Below are 16,248 nucleotides of genomic sequence, written 5' to 3'. Positions count from 1 at the left end.
TTGAACCTTCACTGAAGCCAGTCCGGACATCGGCACCCTTGCTCCCATGTGGCGCCATCTCCATTCCCATTGCTGACTCTGAGCCTAGGGGCATTGTATGATGCCAACTCCTGTGCGGACAGGGGCCTTGCCCCCTATGTCGGATCCTGAGCCGTATTCCTGTGGGTTAGAGTATGATGAGAATGGGAGGGGTTGCTGAACCCTTTCGAATACCAGCCCCAAGACCCCATGAACTGGTATCTGGACCTTGGTGAAACCAGTGGGCTGGATACATCCCTAAGTACTAGCATGCTGTCTCCCCCTACCGTGGATTTGTGGTGGATTCTGGTGAAGGAAGATCTGTGAAGAGGCGACCAAGTCCAAAAGGCACAACAGAGTCCAGTTGGTGCAGGAGCCCCTGCCCACCACACTGAAGATTCAGGAGTTGGTTATCTGTGAACACAGGATGGTCAGCACTGCACCCCTGAAGACGTAGTCAAGTTCTTGGAGGATGCAGGTGATGTCTCTTGCCGGGCAGAAGATTACAGACTGGGTTGCTTGTCAGGATTCCCCCAACAAGCCTTGGCAAAGGCAATGTTCGCGGTTGGTGGAACGCAGAGTTGCTGGGGACCAGCAAGGTGCAGGAATACTCAACCCAGGAGAGGGAGTCGCAGGGACCCTCCGTGATCACGAGAGCCCACAGAAGCCCAGGCAGCACCCACAGGACGAGGACACAGATGGTGCAGGAAGGAGATTCCATGCCGCAGGAAACCACACAGAGGGCTGGGCTTTGCAGGAAGGTGTGCCAGAGCTGCACGTCGCCTGACGATCCCATGGAGGAGATGTAAACAAGCCGTGGCAGCTGCAAGAGACGTGGTGCATGGGGGGCTACTGTCCTGCGTAGGAAGTCAAGGGCTTACCTCAACCCAAGTTGGACAGCTGGTAGAGAGGACCAAGGGGATCACTCAAGACCACCACCCATGATGCAGGATACACGCAGCTCAGCAGGAGAGAGGGGATTCATGCAGCCGGTAGTCGTTTCTGTAGGTGCCTGCGAATGCGGGAGAGTGACTTCTTCACTCCAAGGGAGATTCTTTCTTCCTTCCTTCCTGTGCAGGCTGAAGAGTTGCTGTCTAACGAGGATGCACACCCTTGGAAATGTTGCGTATCTGGCATGAGCCTTGGAAACAATGTTGCAGAAGAGTCTTCCTCGTGGATCTGCACCTTTGTCTGTTCCTGGGAGGTCCAGTTGCAGTTCCAGTGGCCAGCCGTCGAAGTGGAGGTTGCAGAGGAGTCCAGCTGGAATCTTGCAAACCAAATCTGAGGACCCACCCAATCGAGAGACCCTAAATTCCCCGGAAAGAGGGATTGGTCACCTAACCAGGTAACCACCTATCAGGAGGGGACTCTGACGTCACGTGCCTGGCCAGGCCACTCAAATGCTCCAAGAGTTCTCTGCCAACCTTGGAAACAAGATGGCAGAGCCCAGGGACCCTCTGGAGGAGCTCTGAGCACCACCCCTGGGGTGGTGATGGACAGGTGAGTGGTCACTCCCAAGCCAGCCACACCTATTTCCAAAGGTAGAGGGTGTTACCTCCCTCTCCGAAAGGAAATCCTTTGTTCTGCCTTCCTGGGCTTGATAACATCAAGCAGCAGGAGGGCAGAAACCTGTCCGAGGGGTGGCAGAAGCTTGAGCTGCCCGGAAAACCATGTAAGACTGGTGGTTAGCAATGCTAGGGGTCCTCTTAGGAGGCCCAGATTGCATGGAATCATACTTCCAATACTTGCAACAGTATTGGGGTATGATTCTGACATATTTGATACCAAACATGCCTAGGTTCGGAATTACCATTGTGTAGGTGGACATAGGTAGTGACTTATGTCCAGTACACGACTAGAATGGCGTCCCGTACTCAAAGTGCAGGAGAATGGAACTGGAGTTTGTGGGGGCACTTCTGCTAGTGAAGGGGTGACCTTACACACAGGTACTTGCACCCTGCCCTCTGGACTAGGAGGGCCTGCCATAGGGGTTACTTACAGTGACCTGGTGCAGTGATCTGGTAGTGTAAGGGTGCATGCAGTGGCAGGCCTGTAGAACACTTTGCATAGGCTCCCTATGGGTGGATAATACATGCTGCAGCTCCTAGGGATCCCCTTTGTACCCCAATGCCCTGGGAGCCTTTGAACCATATACTAAGGACTTACAAGGTGATACCACTATGCCAAATGTGGGGAGAAATGTTCCAGTAACCAAATTTAAAGGAGAGAGCATAATCTCGGGGGTCCTGGTTAGCAGGATCCCAGTGAACACAGTCAGACAGCCAAACAGGCCAAAAAGTGTGTGGGTGGGGGGGGGGGGTAACCATGCTAAAAAGAGGCTACTTTCCTACACTTGCCCACAGACGTTACTTGTGGTTCACAGTAGGCCACAAGCACTTTAATTTCACCATGCCCCCCTTTGACCTTACCATTTCCCCTAGGGTGTTCTTCGAGGTGATGGTGGTGGTTGCAGCTCATCTGCGCAGATCAGCATTCTCAGTCTCCTCCTATCACGACGACTGGCTATTGTGGCTGGTTCAGCCCAGGCTGTCGTCTACCACCTCCAGACTACAGTGAACCTTCTGCATTCGCGACGGTTCACTATAAACATGCCAAAGTCACACCTGACTCCCTCTCAGATGCTCCCTTTCAGTTCTGGTCATAGTGCAATTTCGGGATTAACCTCTCAAGCTGCGAGTCCAGGTTATTATACTGATTTTTCAGCCTCTGTCCTGGATTTCGGTGAGAATGACTTTGAGGCTGCTGGGCCTCATGGCCTCCTGCATCCTGCTGGGGACATACGGCAGGTGGCATATGCAGGCTCTGCAATGGGACCTGAAGTTCCACTGAGCGCAGCATTGGAACTCTCTGACATGGTCCAGATCTCAGAGGGAACTGTATGAGATCTGTAGTGGTGGATAGCGAACCTTGATTGGGCCAGTGGCAGATTCCTCTCTCTTCCCCTGACAGGTAGTGACAGATGTATCGCTCTTGGGATGGTGCGGCCACCTGGACGAGGCTAAGATCAGAGGCATCTGGTCTCCGCCGGAGTCCAGACTCCACATCACCCTGTTGGAGCTCCGGGAAATCGGGCTAGCATTGAAAGCATTTCTTCCCTTGCTCAAAGGGAAGGTAGTGCAGGTGTTTCTCGAACTATACCACTGACTTGTGGTACTGCAGCAAGCGGGGTAGGGTTGCAGACCTTTTTGTCAGGAGACTCTGCACCTCTGGATGTGGCTGGAACAGGGCATTTCCCTGATGGTTCAACATCTGGAGGGCTCTCTGAATGCCAGAGCTGACACACTCAGCCGACAATACTTAGTCGATCATGAATGGAGTCTCCATCTGGAGATGGCGCAAGGTGTTTCAGCAGTGAGGAGAGCCTTGTTTGGATCAGTTTGCCTCCACAGAGAACACACAATGTCCGCAATTAAGTGCTGGAGTTTCCAAGGTGGCAAGCTCTCTGCAAATCTTTTTGTCTTGTGTAGCTCAGGCCTCCTGTACGCCTTTCCGCCCGTACCACTTCTGCCCGAGTTCTCAAAAAGATAAAGAATGACTGGCCCAAGTATCCTTGTGGCTCTGGACTAGGCACAAAGATTCTGGTATCCCGAGCTACTGAGCATGGCCATTGATACTCAGAAGATTCTTCCTAAGGGGCAGGCTCATCAGTCAGAGCAGCATGGGATAGTTCTCCACCTGAACCTGTGCAGTCTCTGTCTTCTTGCTTGGATATTGAGCAGCAGCAGCTTTTGACCTTCCACCTGTAGTCTGTTACGTAATCTTGGTAGCCAGGCGTCCCTCCATCAAAACGGTGTATGCCTTTCATTTGAAGAAATGTGTGGCAGGGAGCACAGACAAGTCCCTTTCTGCTCCCCTCTCTAAGGTCTTATTGTTTATCCTTTCTCTGGCCAAGCAGTGGTCTGTTATAGGCACTCACAAAGGGTATTTGTCTGCCATTTCTGCAGTTGCCTGATCAATCTGTCTTATTCAAATTTCCTATCGTAAATAAGTTCTCCATTCATTATGCCCCAATGGAATTTGAATTTGGTTTTGACATTTTTAATGTGCGCTTATTTCGAGCCTCTCCACGGTTGTCCTCTCAGGCTTCTCACTTTGAAGACAGCCTTCCTTGTGGCCATTACATCTGCCCCACAGGGTGAGTGAGGTGGCCAATCCTTCACCTTACTTACATTTTACGCACCCCCGCATCCTTCTAAAGAAGAGGAGAGACTCCACCGCCTGGACCCAAAATCAGGTGGATGATCAACTTTTTGCTGGTTATGTGGGTGTGAAGAATGGTCAGGCAGTGCAGAAGAGAACCATCTCCAGATGGGTCATACTCTCCATGAAAAATGTGCAACAAACTGGCTATGAAGCAACACCCTGAGGGTTTGCGTGCTCATTCTACCAGAGCTAAAGCTGCTACTTAGCACACAGAGTTCCAGTCCTTGACATCTGTCAGGAGTCAACCTGACATCTCTGCACACATTTACCAAAAACGACTGCCCAGCCATCAGGTCCGTACGGACGTGCACTTTGCATGTAAGGTCCTGCAGGGCTTTCTAGTATGATTTTAGTTCGCAGACCCACCTCCAGGGATTGTATTGCTTGGATATCTGATGTGAGGTAAGGAATCTGCAACTAGATGTACAAATTACTTACCTTCGGTAACAGCTTACCTGGTAGAGACAATATCTAGTTGCATTGCATATTCCTTATTAACCCACCCATCCTCTCCACTCTGTGTACTGATTTATAGGGACAGACTCCCTTTCAGGGCCCTAGCTTTGACGCAACAATGTTTGGTGTTCTTCATGGCTCTGCGGTATTGGCGTAGTAAGTGGTGAAAAGAGGCTGACATCAGCGCTTCAAGGTGGCCCCTATATAGGACCCGCAACGTCCAATCTAGTGCAGCCGGCGACAGATGTGAAGTCGATTAATGCCACCTAAAAACGCGCAGAGGTACTTCTCAAGAAGAATTTCCAGATCCATACTGACCCCTGGGGAAATTCTAAGATAAAGAATCTGCTACCAGTTATTGCCTCTACCAGATAAGGCGTTACCGAAGGTAAGTAACTTGCCCTTTAGGATGGTTAAATTATGAAACAAATAATTTATGCTAACTACTTGACGATGTATGGGTACCTCTTCTGATATTCTGTTATTTTTACAGGGAAATGTTCGGCTGCAGCATTAGATGTCCTTGCAAACGTATTTAGAGATGAGCTTTTACCTCATATTTTACCACTTTTGAAAGAACTGCTGTTTCATCCAGAATGGGTGATAAAAGAGTCCGGAATCTTGGTTCTTGGAGCAATTGCTGAAGGTAGGCAAATGTGTATTATACCACCTCTTTATCACCTGGTTGACATGTGATGACATAGAAATAAATTGTAAGGCTACAAAAATGTTTATTTGGTAAATGCATGCATTATGGTATGGTGAAATACTGAGACATCAGGTTTTTGAACAAACATAACCGCAAGAGATTTCGGAGCAATATGATAATTTTTCTTAATTTTATCTATTTCTATAGTTTTTTCCTATTACTGTATGTCCCTGATCATGTGGTCACTAAGAACTAAAGGGCTACATCTGTGGAGGCTTTGATTTTTTTTTTTTTGCCTATGGTGTCTGGCGGTTTGTCCTATCATGAATTTTCAAAGTGTGCCACATGCGTCCTTTCCACATTTAAATTGAATATCGAAGTCAGTCAGTCTTCTAATGGAGGTAGTGTGGGGGACAGAGATTCAGAACTTAAACATGGCAGTAATGGAGGTTCAGCTACAGGATTTTACAGTTTCATCTGCAAGGCACTAGACAAATACCATATTCTTCATACAATCTGCAGTGACTTAAAAACTCCTTGTGTCTAGAGTGTATATGTAGAACTAGGCAAAGGTATGTGAGCTCACTGCTATTAGGCTATGCAAGGCAAGCAACTACCATGTTGAATATCCCGTTTCAGTTTGTTCAGATTTTGTGTTCAAATAAAAATGGCAATCATTTTCCTGAAAGGCAGGCTCATCTTTGAGTTCAAGTTATAGTCTCTCAGTCTGAGAGTTCAGGCCCTGTGTTATCAGTTTGCTAGGAATCTACTTAGAGATAAGTGGTGCGCTCTTTGGAGCTACAGCATCTTTATAAGTAGGCACAGAATCAGGGGCATCCGCATCATATCTGAGCTAGCAGCTGATAAACAGCAAAGCAGTGGTTACCGTTCTTCAGCCGTAGCTGCCTCCAAGCATTTGAGAAGGTCCTCTGCAATGGTAGTGTTATTAGCCTTTGCAGGTCACACAGTATATCGAAGCTACAATCACTCCACAGGGAAGCTGTACAGGACACTTGAATGAGGTTATCGATGCTTCACCTAGTTCGCCTTGAGAATCACATAGGGAGACTGGGTTGACCCCTCACTGTTCAGGTCAGAGCTAGTTATGCTTCTCATAAGTGTCTGCACTTGTGGATACTCAGCGTGCTGGAAACATGGCTAGGATACTCCTCGTGCATAGTCTTTCCTTCTGCAGGTCCAGGCACTCTCCTTCACTGTTCAGCAGGCAAGCATGTTTCTAGAGATTTCCACAGCTTATCTAGCAAATTGTGCAGATTGTAAGGGATATACTCTCACCTCAGGGATGCTGGCTAGTGTGCAGACAGCAGCCCTGAGTTACAGCAGCTCTTTGAGTACTCTGCAGAGCACTCCTGTAGGAAGCTGGCTCTGTATACACTATATCAAAATGAGTTCTAGTGGGCACAGAATCCAGGGGGTTTCCCAGAGGCTAAAGTAGAAAATGCTAATTCTTTCTTTTGTGGTAGTGTGGTCGAGCAGTTAGGCTTATCAGAGGGTAGTGCACAAGCATTAGAAGAAGCACACACTCCGTTAACTCCAGACCAATGGTTTTTATATAGCAAAAATATATTTTCTTAATTTATTTCTAGAACCACAAGATTCAAGTTGCAGGTAAGTACTTCAGTAGATTCGTATTTCACACATCTATCAATAGTACTTCGTTTGAAATCGATAGGTTATAGTTTTTGAGATATTGGCAATTAACTGTTTTAAAAGTTGACAGTGCAATTTTCAGGAACAGTTCCTGGGGGGAAGAAAAGTTAGTATGATTTACAGGTAAGTACTTGACTTACAGTTCCAGTCTCCAGGGGTTAGAAAGTCCACAGGTCGGGGTTCAAGTTAACCCCAAACACCAACCACCAGCAACACAGTGTCGGCCTGGTGCAGAGGTCAAAGTTGAGGCAAATTTAACATGGGCTCCTATGGAGAGTGGGGGTACTCGAACTCAGGCCTGCCTGCAGGTAAGTACCCACAACTTCGGAGGGCAAACCTGGGAGTTTTAGAGGAGTACTCGAGGCAATGCGGGGGGCACAAGAGGGCACCAAATACACACCCTCAGTGGCACTGGGGTGGCCGGGTGCAGGCTGCAAACAAGACGTTGGGCTTCCAATAGTCTATGAAGGAACCCCGGGGATCACACCACAGAGGCTACAGGCAAGGTTCAGGGTGTTGACTTGGGCAAACCACAGGCTGGACAGGGAGGAGGGCCACCTGCTGAACTTAGCTGCAGCAGAGGTCGGGTTCTCCAAGGCCTGGGGGCTGAGGGTGCAGTGTTCTTTTAGGCGTCCGATATCTTTGTCCGTAGCTTTTGCGGTCAGGGGGGTCCTCGGGATTCCCTCCGCAGGAGGTGTCGTGGAGGGGTGTAGAGGTCAACCCAGGGTGGGAATCTGCTCACAATCGCCTGGGATCTCTCTCTAGCTGGTTGGGCCACCTGGTCACTGACCACAGTCGGGTGCAGAGTGGTCAGGACTCGTGGATCCGGGGAGACGCTGGAGTCCCTTAGTCTTGTTTATTTGTGGACAGGGCCACTGTCCTCTAGAGTTCTTGTTCCTTTGGGATGCAGGGCAGCCCTCTGGAGCTTGGCAGAGGTTGCTGGTCATGCTGGATGTGTCGCCGTATTGTTGCAGGTTCTTGGGGCTGGGGCCGAGTCAGTTTGCTTCTTCCTTCTTCTCTGCTGGGGGTTCAGCTTAGCAGTCCTTTTTTCAGTTGCCAGGAATCTGGTGAGCTGGGTTCAGGGAGACCCTTATATCCTGGATTTAGGGGCGTTTCAGGGGTCGGAGGGCGTAGCCAATAGTTACTGTCCCTTAGAGTGGATACTCCCTTCTTGTGTCCACTCCCTTTGGGGAGGGGGACACAAACCTAACCCTATTGGTCCCTGCCCCTCCAAACCAAGATGGAGGATTCTGCGGGGGTGGGGGCGTTCTGCAGGGTGGCGGGGGGCATGTCACCTCAGCTTTGGACACCCTAACGGGTGGTCCTTGCTGGGGTTGGTCACTCCTCCTTGTTTTCCCTAACCTTCCTGCTGGACTTGCCACCAAAAGTGGGCAACTCCACTAGCTGGAGTTCTCTGTGGCATTGTAACCCAAGGCTTGAGCCTTTGAGGCTTATGGCCAGGAGTTAAAGTTCCTTCATTAGGGAAGGTATGAAGCGGCTCCACCCAGGACATGCTTTGTTTCTGACCACAGAGAGCTCAAAAAGGCTCTCACCCCATGTGGTCCGAAATGTGTCTAAAAGTGGCAGGCTGGCACAGACCGGTCAGTCCTGCATTAGCAGTTTGGCTACCATAGAGGGGGCATCTCTAAGATGCCCTCTGGATGCATTTCTCAAATCCCACACTGGCATCGGTGTGGGTTTATTGTGCTGAGAAGTTTAATACCAAAATTCCCAGTATGCAGTAAAGCCATTATGGAGATGGGGAGTTTGTAATGACAAACTCCCAGATCAAATACTCAATATGGCTACACTGCACTTACAATGTCTAAGAATGGACTTAGACACTGTAGGGGCATATTGCTCATGTAGCTATGCCCTCACTTGTGGTATAGTGCACCCTGCCTTTGGACTGTAATGCCTGCTAGAGGGGTGATTTACCACGCCACAGGCAGTGGTTTGTGGGCATGGCACCCTGAGAGGGGTGCCATGTCAACTTTGCTTTTTTCTCCTCACCAACACACACAAGCTGCAAAGACCGTGTGCATGTGCTGGGTGAGGGGTACCCCAGGGTGGCATAATACATGCTGCAGCCCTTGGGGACCTTCCCTGGCCACAGGGCTATTTGGTACCATGGGTACCTTTTACAAGGGACTTAACTGTGTGCCATGGGCATGCCAATTGTAAAAACAAAGTTACAGATTTAGGGAAAGAACACTGGTGCTGGGGCCTGGATAGCATGAACTCAGCACACCTTCAATCTAAGTTAGTATTAGGCAAGAGTGGGGGGTTAACCATGCCAGCAGTGGCCCTTTCCTACACAAACAAAGAGGATGAGACTAAACTTTCCCAAGAGAATCTTCGTTATCTAAGTGGAAGAACCTGGAAAACCCATCTGCATTGGCATGGGCAGTCCCAGGTCTGTGTTCCACTGAACAGTCCATACCCTGTAGGGATATGGACCACCTCTAAAGTTTAGGGTTCTCATTTTTTGGATTAGCCATCTGAGAGGTATGTTGGCAGTTTGAACAGTAAAGTGAGTACCAAACAAGTATGGTCTCCGCTTTTTCAGGGACCAAACCACAGCAAAGGCACTCCAACACTGCTCCCTGGGGAGTAACCTCCTGCTAATGAAAGCAACAGGCTGTGCAAGGCCATCATTATTGATTTGGGACAGGACTGCTCCTATCCCATATTCAGAGGCATCTGCACAATGAACTGCCTAGAATAATTTGGAGCTTTGAGTACTGGTGCTGAGCACATTGCCTCTTTAGGGGGGGTCAAAGGTATTTTGTCAGTCAAGAGTCCAGTTTTCATTTTTGGCCATCTTCTTGGAGGTCAGTTCTGTGAGGGGCGTCACAATGGATCCGTACCCCTTCACAAACCTCCTGTATTAATTAGTCAAGCCAAGGAATGCCCTAGCTTAAGTCTGGGTTTTTGGAGCTTCCAGTCCAGAATTGTCTGGATTTGAGGCTGTAAGGGTTGCTTTTGGCCTCCACCTACAGGGTGACCCAAGTATACAACTGTGACCTGCCCTATTTGGCACTTTGATTCTTTAATACTGAGGCCTGCTGATTGGAAGGCCTGCAAAACCTTCCCCAGGTGGAGCAGGTGATCCTGCCAGGTGGAGCTAAAGACAGCAATATTTTAGGAAGCTGTCCTGGTGTGTGATGGGTACCTATGGTACTTACACCTTTTACCAGGTCAAGGTATCCCCTCTTAATGAAATGTAGGTATTGTCTAGAAGCCAGGCTCACTAGAGATAGCTGTGGAAGAAAAAGAAGACACCCAGAGTAGACAGCAAGAAAACCAGCCGTGGATTCCTGAAGAAAGACCTGTGGAGAGAGGGTTCCAAGTTCAAGAGTCACAATGAAGTCCAGGAGAATTAGGAGGTACTACCCACCCAGCTGTGGATGCATGAGTCGGTCTACAGTTCTGAAGAACAGGTCAGCCTAGGAGCCGGTGAAGAGTTCCAGATGGATGCAGAAGATGTCCACACCGGAAAGAAGATTGAAGACAGGTATCCTGTGCAGGATTTCCACCAACAAGCCTTGGCAAAAGCAAACTTGCGGTTAGTGGAAAAGAGGTGCTACCGGGGATCAGGAAGGCCCAGGAGGACTCCACCCAGGAGGGGAATTCACAGCGGACCCTCAGCATCGCAGAAAGTCCACAGGAGCAGAGGCAGCACCCACAGGAGTCCCACAGGACTGGGACATAGAAGTCAGAAAAGAAGCCCATGCAGCACTAAAAAAGTGGAACCCACGCTGCAGGAGAACGACGCAGGAGGCTGGGATTTGCAGGAAGGAGTGCTGGGGACTGGAGCTGCATGTCACCTGACGATCCCTGGCAGGAGACGCAAACAAGCCTAGGCAGCTGCAAGAGAGACAGTGCACGGGATGCTGTCCTACATGGGAGGGCAAAGGCTTACCTCCGCCAAAGAAGGACCGCTGGCAGAGAGGACTACTCCGGACCACCACCCATGATCCACCCAACTCAGCAGGAGAGGGGATCCATGCAGCCGGTTGTCCCTTGTTGTAGGTGCCTGCAGTGACTCCTTCACTCCAAGGGAGATTGCTTTTTCTTCTTGTGCAGGATGAGCAGTTGCAGTCTTCTGAGGGTGCATGGCGAGGAAACTGTTGCAAAGCTGGCAGGAACTCTGTATACAACATTGCAAAAGAGTCTTCCGTGTGGATCTGCAGCTTGTAGGTTGCTGGAGGGTCCAGTTGTGGTTTGGGAGGCCAGAAGTCGAAGTGAAGGTTGCAGAGGAGTCCTGCTGGAATCTTGCAAGCCGAATCTGAGGACCCACGCAAGAGAGAGACCCTAAATAGCCCTGAAAGTGGGGTTGGTCACCTAACCGGGTAAGAACTTATCAGGAGGGGGCTCTGACGTCACCTCCCTGGCTTGGCCTCTCAGATGCTTCCAAAGTTCTCTGCTAACCTTGCAAACAAGATGGCACAACCCAGGGTCCTTTTGGAGGGGCTCTGGACACCGCCCCTGAGGTGGTGATGGACGGTGGAGTTGCTCCCCTTCCCATTGTCCAGTTTCGTGCCAGAGCAGGGAGTGGGGTGTCTCGGAACCGGTGTGAACTGGTTTATGCATGGAGGGCACCAAATGTGCACTTCAAAGCAAACCAGTGGCTTGGGGAGGCTACCCCTCCCAAGCCAGTCACACCTATTTCCAAAGGGAGAAGGTGTTAACTCCCTCTCCCTAAGGAAATCCTTTGTTCTGCCTTTCTGGGCTTCATCAGAGGGCAGAAACCTGTCTGAAGGGTGGCAGTAGCTAGGCTGCCCATAAAACCCTGTAATACTGGTGGTAGCAATGCTGGGGGTCCTCTAAGGAGCCCCAGAGTGCATGGAATCATACTTCCAATACGTGCAATAGTATTGGGGTATGATTCCGACATGTTTGATACCAACATGCCTAGGTTCGGAGTAACCATTATGTAACTGAACATAGGTGGTGACCTATGTCCAGTACATATATAAAATGGTGTCCCCGCACTCAAAGTCCTGTCAAATGGTGCTGGAGTTCGAGGGGGCACCTCTGCTAGAGCAGGGGTACCCTCACACACAGGTACCTGCACCCTGCCCTCTGGGCTGAGAGGGCCTACCATAGGGGTGACTTAGAGTGACCTGGTGCAGTAACCTGTAGTGCAACTGGGTGCATTCACCCTTTCACGCAGGCTGCCATGGCTGGCCTGCAGAACACTTTGCATGGGCTTCCCATGGGTGGCATGATACATGCTGCAGCCCATGGGGATCCCCTGGGACCCCAGTGCCCTGGGTATCTGTGTACCATATACTAGGTGTTGGAAATGGCCCTTCTGCAGGGTTATCCCCAGACTTTTTGCCTTCCTCCTTCTCTTTTTCTGACCTAATTTTTGCTGGTTTCTAGACTCTGCACACTTTACCACTGCTAACCAGTTCTAAAGTGCATATGCTCTCTCCCTTTAAACATGGTAACATTGGATCATACCCAATTGGACTATTTAATTTACCTATAAGTCCCTAGTAGTGTGCACTGTATGTGCCTAGGGCCTGTAGATTAAATGCTACTAATGGGCCTGCAGCACTGGTGGTGCCACCCACTTAAGTAGCCCCTTAACCTTGTCTCAGGCCTGCCATTGCAAGGCCTGTGTGTGCAGTTTCACTGTCACCTCGACTTGGCATTTGAAAGTACTTGCCAAGCCTAAACCTCTCCTTTCTCCACATATAAGTCCCCTCTAATGTGTGCCCTAGATAACCCCTAGAGCAGGGCGCTTTGTGGGTGAAAGGCAGGACATGTACCTGTGTAGTGTACATGTCCTGGCAGTGTAAAACTCCTAAATTCCTACTGTGAGGCCTGCTCCCTTCATAGGCTAACATTGGGGCTGCCCTCATACAGTATTGAAGTGGTAGCTGCTGATCTGAAAGGAGTAGGAAGGTCATATTTTGTATGGCCAGAATGGTAATACCAAATCCTGCTGACTGGTGAAGTTGGATTTGATATTACTATTCTAAAATGCCACTTTTAGAAAGTGAGCATTTCTTTGCACTTAAATCTTTCTGTGCCTTACAAGCCACGTCTGGCTGGGCTTGGTTGACAGCTCCTTGTGCATTGTAAGGAAATGCCTCCTTGGCATGGTTGCCCCCTGACTTTTTGCCTTTGCTGATGCTATGTTTACAATTGAAAGTGTGCTGAGGCCTGCTAACCAGGCCCCAGCACCAGTGTTCTTTCCCTAACCTGTACTTTTGTATCCACAATTGGCAGACCCTGGCATCCAGATAAGTCCCTTGTAACTGGTACTTCTAGTACCAAGGGCCCTGATGCCAAGGAAGGTCTCTAAGGGCTGCAGCATGTCTTATGCCACCCTGGAGACCTCTCACTCAGCACAGACACACTGCTTGCCAGCTTGTGTGTGCTAGTGAGGACAAAACGAGTAAGTCGACATGGCACTCCCCTCAGGGTGCCATGCCAGCCTCTCACTGCCTATGCAGTATAGGTAAGACACCCCTCTAGCAGGCCTTACAGCCCTAAGGCAGGGTGCACTATACCATAGGTGAGGGTACCAGTGCATGAGCATGGTACCCCTACAGTGTCTAAACAAAACCTTAGACATTGTAAGTGCAGGGTAGCCATAAGAGTATATGGTCTGGGAGTTTGTCAAACACAAACTCCACAGCACCATAATGGCTACACTGAAAACTGGGAAGTTTGGTATCAAACTTCTCAGCACAATAAATGCACACTGATGCCAGTGTACATTTTATTGTAAAATACACCCCAGAGGGCACCTTAGAGGTGCCCCCTGAAACTTAACCGACTATCTGTGTAGGCTGACTAGTTTTAGCAGCCTGCCACAAACCGAGACATGTTGCTGGCCCCATGGGGAGAGTGCCTTTGTCACTCTGAGGCCAGTAACAAAGCCTGCACTGGGTGGAGATGCTAACACCTCCCCCAGGCAGGAATTGTCACACCTGGCGGTGAGCCTCAAAGGCTCACCTCCTTTGTGCCAACCCAGCAGGACACTCCAGCTAGTGGAGTTGCCCGCCCCCTCCGGCCAGGCCCCACTTTTGGCGGCAAGGCCGGAGAAAATAATGAGAAAAACAAGGAGGAGTCACTGGCCAGTCAGGACAGCCCCTAAGGTGTCCTGAGCTGAGGTGACTCTGACTTTTAGAGATCCTCCATCTTGCAGATGGAGGATTCCCCCAATAGGGTTAGGATTGTGACCCCCTCCCCTTGGGAGGAGGCACAAAGAGGGTGTACCCACCCTCAGGGCTAGTAGCCATTGGCTACTAACCCCCCAGACCTAAACACGCCCTTAAATTTAGTATTTAAGGGCTACCCTGAACCCTAGAAAATTAGATTCCTGCAACTACAAGAAGAAGGACTGCCCAGCTGGAAACCCCTGCAGCGGAAGACCAGAAGACGACAACTGCCTTGGCTCCAGAAACTCACCGGCCTGTCTCCTGCCTTCCAAAGATCCTGCTCCAGCGACGCCTTCCAAAGGGACCAGCGACCTCGACGTCTTCGAAAAGACAAGAAACTCCCGAGGACAGCGGACCTGCTCCAAGAAAAGCTGCAACTTTGTTTCCAGCAGCTTTAAAGAAACCCTGCAAGCTCCCCGCAAGAAGCGTGAGACTTGCAACACTGCACCCGGCGACCCCGACTCGGCTGGTGGAGATCCGACACCTCAGGAGGGACCCCAGGACTACTCTGATACTGTGAGTACCAAAACCTGTCCCCCCTGAGCCCCCACAGCGCCGCCTGCAGAGGGAATCCCGAGGCTTCCCCTGACCGCGACTCTTTGAACCTAAAGTCCCGACGCCTGGGAGAGACCCTGCACCCGCAGCCCCCAGGACCTGAAGGACCGGACTTTCACTGGAGAAGTGACCCCCAGGAGTCCCTCTCCCTTGTCCAAGTGGAGGTTTCCCCGAGGAATCCCCCCCTTGCCTGCCTGCAGCGCTGAAGAGATCCCGAGATCTCTCATAGACTAACATTGCGACCCCGACGCTTGTTTCTACACTGCACCCGGCCGCCCCCGCGCCGCTGAGGGTGAAATTTCTGTGTGGGCTTGTGTCCCCCCCGGTGCCCTACAAAACCCCCCTGGTCTGCCCTCCGAAGACGCGGGTACTTACCTGCAAGCAGACCGGAACCGGGGCACCCCCTTCTCTCCATTCTAGCCTATGCGTTTTGGGCACCACTTTGAACTCTGCACCTGACCGGCCCTGAGCTGCTGGTGTGGTGACTTTGGGGTTGCTCTGAACCCCCAACGGTGGGCTACCTTGGACCAAGAACTAAGCCCTGTAAGTGTCTTACTTACCTGGTTAACCTAACAAATACTTACCTCCCCTAGGAACTGTGAAAATTGCACTAAGTGTCCACCTTTAAAACAGCTATTTGTGAATAACTTGAAAAGTATACATGCAATTTTGATGATTTGAAGTTCCTAAAGTACTTACCTGCAATACCTTTCGAATGAGATATTACATGTAGAATTTGAACCTGTGGTTCTTAAAATAAACTAAGAAAAGATATTTTTCTATACAAAAACCTATTGGCTGGATTTGTCTCTGAGTGTGTGTACCTCATTTATTGTCTATGTGTATGTACAACAAATGCTTAACACTACTCCTTGGATAAGCCTACTGCTCGACCACACTACCACAAAATAGAGCATTAGTATTATCTCTTTTTGCCACTATCTTACCTCTAAGGGGAACCCTTGGACTCTGTGCATGCTATTCCTTACTTTGAAATAGCACATACAGAGCCAACTTCCTACATTGGTGGATCAGCGGTGGGGTACAAGACTTTGCATTTGCTGGACTACTCAGCCAATACCTGATCACACGACAAATTCCAAAATTGTCATTAGAAATTCATTTTTGCAATTTGAAATTTTTCTAAATTCTTAAAAGTCCTGCTAGGGCCTTGTGTGTTAAGTCCCTGTTTAGCATTGTCTTTTAGAGTTTAAAAGTTTGTTAAAAGTTTGAAATTAGATTCTAGAAACAGTTTTAGATTCGTTAAAAAGTATTCCAACTCTTAGCAGAATAATGTCTGATACAGAGATGCAGGTGGTGGAACTCGACACCACACCTTACCTCCATCTTAAAATGAGGGAGCTAAGGTCTCTCTGTAATATAAAAAAAATAACCATTGGCTCCAGACCTACCAAAATTCAGCTCCAGGAGCTGTTGGCAGAGTTTGAAAAAGCCAACCCCTCTGATGATGACCTCACAGAGGAAGAAATT

At 49.6% G+C, this 16,248-nt stretch overlaps 1 protein-coding gene across 1 annotated transcript in view; it reads left to right on the top strand.

Moving 5' to 3' along the window:
* The window catches only part of TNPO1 (transportin 1), a 1,170,250-nt gene that overhangs the window by 687,457 nt on the left and 466,545 nt on the right, over nt 1-16,248 (top strand). Inside the window, exon 11 of the mRNA XM_069224095.1 lies at nt 5,192-5,344. Within this exon, the coding sequence (XP_069080196.1) occupies nt 5,192-5,344 (153 nt within the window). The remainder of the gene's footprint in view (nt 1-5,191; nt 5,345-16,248) is intronic.

Source organism: Pleurodeles waltl, chromosome 1_1, assembly GCF_031143425.1.
Source record: "Pleurodeles waltl isolate 20211129_DDA chromosome 1_1, aPleWal1.hap1.20221129, whole genome shotgun sequence".
Classification (NCBI taxonomy): domain Eukaryota; kingdom Metazoa; phylum Chordata; class Amphibia; order Caudata; family Salamandridae; genus Pleurodeles; species Pleurodeles waltl.
The sequence above is the reverse complement of the archived record's forward strand: the minus strand, read 5'-3'. Positions and strand labels throughout refer to the sequence as shown.